We start from the raw sequence: 5,791 nt of genomic DNA on the forward strand, positions 1-5,791 counted from the left end.
AGGAGAGAGAGAGTGTTCTTGAAAGTAAAAAAAAAAAGAGAACTATTTAATCTTCATTAAAGATCAGGTTACAATATTGAAGAAGAGCATGCGACATTAGATTACAAACAAAGAAAGACTAAGCATGTCGAGTCAAGATAGAAGGAGCGTCCCATTTGAAATACTTGAGCCTCAAATGCTCATACGCTTTGGTCTCTGGTCAAATGGGATAGCTAAGAGGGACAACTAGGCTTGGACAGCTCACGGACCACAATCCACCTTATCCTTGCAAATGGCCACAAGGTAAAAGAAGCTTCCCTCTGATTTCCTTCTATTTTTCCCTAAGTTTTCACAAGTGTTATCCGAGTAGAATGATAGCCGTACAGTCGACCCTAAGTGTCGTCCGTACACTCGCCCTATTTGTGCAGATCGTCCATTTCACTTAACAGGTCGATCTTGAACTCTTTGGGTCAACCTTCATCCGTACAGGCTTACCGTATGTAACGTCCGTACCACTTGCTCATTTCTCACTCTTTCTTATCATAAACTTTGGTCAAGCCTCTTTTTCTTTATTCTTCATGTGCAATACTCTCCTTCAAACTTGACCATGGGAACCTGTCAAGTTTGGAAATCATGAAGATCTTCCTCATTAAAAACCTCATTGGGAGAAAACGTTGATGAGAAAAAAAGAGTGGAGACTCCATGACTAAGAGGATCATTTACAGGAGAGATCAATGCCAAGTCTGGAGTAGATGGGCTCAGTCACCTTGATTCTTGCGGATTTGGTAAAGACATCCACAAGCTGGTCTTTAATTACTTCTTGTGTAGCATAGTAAGATCACACCCAGAACAACTATTTACCTAACTTTGTAACAATCAACCTCAATGTGTGTTGTCCTCTGATGGAATATTGAACTTGAATCAATGTGGATCACATCTTGGTTGTCACAATGCATGGTGATAGGAATGTTGATTTCAATCTCCAAGTTTTTGAGAAGGCCCTTGATCCATACCATCTCGTTGGTCAGTTCTAGGATGTCTTTATACTTATTAAATCTGTCGGTTTTCTGATTTCAGATGAGTATCGTTCGACACTCATGTGGTGTCGCTCGACACCTTTCCACAACCTCGACAACTTCCTCGAGTGTGTTAGACCGACCACTTTTCAGTAAAACGAGCATAAATTTTAATCCAACCGTCTGATCGACCTCAAACCAGTGGCACTGGAAAGTTAACTCAATTCTTTATTTTGTATCAAAATATGAGCTCAATTTCACGGTGAGAAGTCTTCCATCCATTACTAAATTTCTGATGTATCTACGTAGTTCTGCATCTCAAATAGCTCTAAAATCTCTAAAGTTGTCGAAAACGTACATGAAACTGAAACGGCTCTAAAACGATTCGAAATAAATAATAAACTTTATAAAGAAATTATTACCACGGTCAAAAGGTGGTAAAACCATGGTATATCAATCACAATAGTTGAAAGTCTTGAAGAGGTTACAGAATCTTTCGAAGTTTTTAAGATTTGGAGGAAGACTTAGGTCTGAAAATCAAGGTTATTGTAGCATCTTATTTTAGTCAACATTTGTTTGCGCCAATAATTCATTCTAATATTATTTTATTGGCGCAAACCAATTTGCCGATTACATAATTAAAGATTCGGCTAGTTGTCAACTAAAAGATCTCCATTCATTTTTATATGTATCATCAGTTCTCGTCTGGAGCTATAGTCTTCTCTTTGGTTTCTTTCTTGGTAAGAGTTACATATCTGTGGAAGCTACCTTATGAGTTATTTTGATATCTCAGATCCTAAACGTATTGCTGAAAACTAAAACACCAAATTATTACATGTTGATGAAGAAATGAGTTCTCTCTGTTCAGTAGCAGTCTTGCTTTCTTGCCTTGTGTTGTTGTTTCTTGCCAAAGAATCTTTGTCACATCCATTATGTAATGATTTGAGTAGGTGTCTCTTTTCTTTGTTTCTCCTGATATCAGATTGATGATAACTATGTGTTTTGTGTCATTTTTTTCTTTCTGATTTTATTTGGTTTGGTCAGCTGCACTGTTTATTTACAGTTAATTTTTTTTTCTGATTCTTTGGAATTGTTTTGGTCAGCTGCTCCGCTTACACTGAAGCAGCCGCTCTCTTTTTGTCAATTCAATGGAAGTGTATGCTGTAACTCCCATGAGGACTTGAAGTTGCAGAAACAGTTTAAAGCAGTCAATGTATCTGGTAGCTGTTCTTCGCATCTGAAGTCATTACTTTGCTCGGTAAGACCCTACACAAATGTTCATTTGCTTTAGCCTTTGCTCGGTAAGACCTATCTTCATGATTACTTTTTCTGGTTGCAGAAGTGTGATCCATTCGCAGCAGAGCTTTTCCGTGCTGAGTTAGAATCTAGACAAGTCCCTGTGCTCTGCAACTCCACAGTTTCTTCTCACAAGTCAACACAATCTCTTGCCGACATTGATTTTTGCACAAGGTTTTGGAGTGAATGTCAGAATCTCTCTGTAACCAACACTCCTTTTGCATCTCAATCTGGAGATGGAGGTAACTCCACAATATATGAGATATGGAAATCAAGAAATGACTTCTGCAAGACTTTTGGTGGATCTTCTGATGAATCCTCTGTGTGCTTCAATGGCCAGGCGGTTTCATTCAACATTTCAAAAGCTACTAGTCCTTCTCCTTCAGGCATATGCCTTGAGAAGCTTGCAAACGGGTCTTTTCTCAACATGGAACCTCATCCTGATGGCTCTAATCGCGTCTTTCTGTCTGATCAGGCTGGGATGATATACCTGGCTACAGTCCCATCTCAAGGATCTAGAGAAGTTTTGACAATAGACGAGACCAATCTGTTTCTTGATCTTACTGAAGAAGTGCACTTTGATGCTGAGCTTGGTCTCTTAGGAATAGCTTTTCATCCTGATTTCTTGAGGAACGGTAGATTCTTTGTTTCTTTCAACTGCGATAGAGTTAAGTGGCCAGAATGTTCTGGCAAATGCGCATGCAACTCAGATGTTGATTGTGACCCTTCAAAGCTAGATTCTGATGACGGAGCAACCCCATGTCAATACCACAGCGTCATATCAGAGTTCTTTACCAATGGTATCAAACTATATCGACCTTACTTTTAAGCTTATTGTTTGTCTCACTGAGACATTATTGATATGTTTTCAGGGACTTATGTTAAACCGGTGGAGGTAAGGAGAATCTTGACGATGGGTCTTCCTTTTGCATCACATCATGGTGGACAGATCTTGTTCGGACCTAAAGATGGGTACTTGTATTTCATGATGGGAGATGGAGGAAGCAAAGGAGATCCACACAACTTTGCACAGAACAAGAGATCTTTGCTTGGGAAGATCATGAGACTCGATGTGAATAATGTTCCAGGTAATAATAACATGCTAAAAAACAAAAACAAAAATAAAAAAATAACATGCTACACATTAGAAGCATCTTCACACATATGAACATGGAGTTTGATCTCGGTTCTTGTTTATTAGATGCAAAAGCAATGAGCCAGTTTCAGCTTTGGGGAAACTATACTATACCAAAAGACAACCCGTTTACACAAGATAAGAATATGCTTCCTGAAATATGGGCCATGGGAGTTAGAAACCCATGGCGATGCAGTTTTGATTCAGAGAGGCCGTCTTACTTCATATGTGCAGATGTTGGAGAGGTATCACCAAAACTGAAACCAACATTTTCTTGATATTCACTGTTCAGATTCTTGATGAAGTTAACTTGCAGGACAAGTATGAAGAAGTGGATATGATCACCAAAGGAGGAAACTATGGTTGGCATTACTACGAGGGACCTTTACCATTTAATCTTTCTACCTCTTCTAAAACCAGCAAGAACTCAACAAAGATTACAAATCCCATCTTCCCGGTTATGTGGTACAAACACTCGGACGTAAACCAGAAAGAAGGGTCTGCTTCAATAACTGGCGGATACTTTTATCGCTCATCTACTGATCCATGCTTGTATGGAACGTACGTTCACTCATTCCTCTTCTCTTTATACATTTGTTGATTTTCGAGTGATTTAAAATTCAGTGGACCAGTAAAAGGATATATGGGTGATTAGGAAACCCAGATTTAGTAGATAAAGAAGTTTTCCTGTAAAAGAAAATAAATATCGGGTTTAAAGATTTATAAATATAAGTCTAACTAATTGTCAATTATTAATTCAGATAATCGATGACAAAAAAAAGAAAAGAAATTCAGATAATCAATATACATATTCTAAAACAGGTATTTGCCTCAGTTGTATTTTTTCTCTAAATGTTCTTGCCTTTTTGATGTTTGATTCACGTTTTTCACAATATTATTTAAAATCAAGATTGTAGATGAAGTTTGCGATGATGTTTGTTTTGTTTATATAGGTATCTCTTTGCAGACTTATACGCTGGAGTCATTTGGGGTGGAGCTGAAACTCCACTGGGTAGTGGAAACTTCACGAGCTCTCGTATTCCATTACGATGCACCTCGGATTCGCCGATCTCTTGCTCATCTGATACAGACTCTTCATCATCATCATCATCATCTCCACCCCTTGGCTTTATATTCTCCTTTGGACAAGACAACAACAAAGACATCTACTTACTTGCAAGCTCTGGCCTTTACAGAATCGTTCGTCCGAGCCGCTGTAACTTCCATTGCTCTCTTGAAAACGGAACTTCATTGGTTCCTTCACGACAGCCTGATCGTTCTCCGCCATCTCCATCATCATCTCAACGACTACACAACAGCGTTAGTACTCTTGTAATAAATTTCTTATCTTGGTTTTTTCTTTTGTTTGTAATACAAAGAAAATGAACATGTTTAAAGATCCGTACATACTAGAGAAGCAAATGGCTGGGACTATTTCTATTGTCACAGTATCCTGAGGTGCACCGAGAATCAAGAGAACAATACATATCAAAAACGTGAGACATCTTCAATAAGCAAATTTCTTGTTGCCTAACTAGTATACGCTCACTACGGCGAGCACTTTTTGCTTATTTACATAATTGAGGTTGGCATACATTCTATTATAGCAGCCGATGTCGCAATTGGGTACTTCATCTTTGCTGGTCAGATGAAAAAATTGACAACCTTGTTGATAACATCAAGGTTATATTGCAGTCCTGTTATATTGTTGCTCAGTTTAAATTTTGACCATTATTAATCTGTCTAAATATAAGCATATCAAAAAGTGGATTAGCAAGTAAATTGAAAGTTCAATGTACAACACATTACTTAATGAGAAAACCAAAATAAGAAGATTGTAAGTCAATTAGATACCAATAAGTTACCCTGTTAATCGAAACGATAGCAGTATCATGATCATGAGGATACATTACAAAAACTAACATCATTTATCTCACAACAAAACAATTAAATTTATCTATAACAATAAAATAAACTTTAGTCTATCCTTATTGTGCCACATCAGCATCAGAGCATGGGGCAAATTTTGCCACATGTCACTCTATTTTAACGATCTAAAAATTCTCTCTCGGACATTTGTTTATTGGACTTTCCTACTCATTTCAAATAGAGACCCAATTTTTTTTTAGAATAAGAGTCATTATCGAAGACATTTTTCTATTTTTCCGAAACAGTTTACCACTGCGTATAAAAGGCAAAAACCATCAGATTAAGTACTATCAAACTAAACAAAAAAAACTCACTCCCATTTTAGAGCAACAAATACCAAACTTAAATATACAATGGCAATACACCCGCCCGTAGGGCGGGCAAGCCACTAGTATACATTAATTTAAAGACATTTCATCCAACTAAGTTTATAGCA

At 37.6% G+C, this 5,791-nt stretch overlaps 1 protein-coding gene across 1 annotated transcript; it reads left to right on the plus strand.

Moving 5' to 3' along the window:
- Nucleotides 1-1,844: 1,844 nt before the first annotated feature.
- Nucleotides 1,845-5,061, plus strand: LOC106297056 (HIPL1 protein). The gene is made up of 7 exons (XM_013733341.1): nucleotides 1,845-1,941; nucleotides 2,099-2,253; nucleotides 2,335-3,091; nucleotides 3,164-3,379; nucleotides 3,493-3,671; nucleotides 3,743-3,987; nucleotides 4,380-5,061. The coding sequence occupies exons 1-7, from the start codon at nucleotides 1,845-1,847 to the stop codon at nucleotides 4,810-4,812; spliced, it is 2,082 nt and encodes a 693-aa protein (XP_013588795.1). The 3' UTR covers nucleotides 4,813-5,061.
- The last annotated feature ends 730 nt before the right edge of the window (nucleotides 5,062-5,791 follow it).

The sequence above is a fragment of the Brassica oleracea genome, chromosome C6 (genome assembly GCF_000695525.1).
Source record: "Brassica oleracea var. oleracea cultivar TO1000 chromosome C6, BOL, whole genome shotgun sequence".
Lineage (NCBI taxonomy): Eukaryota > Viridiplantae > Streptophyta > Magnoliopsida > Brassicales > Brassicaceae > Brassica > Brassica oleracea.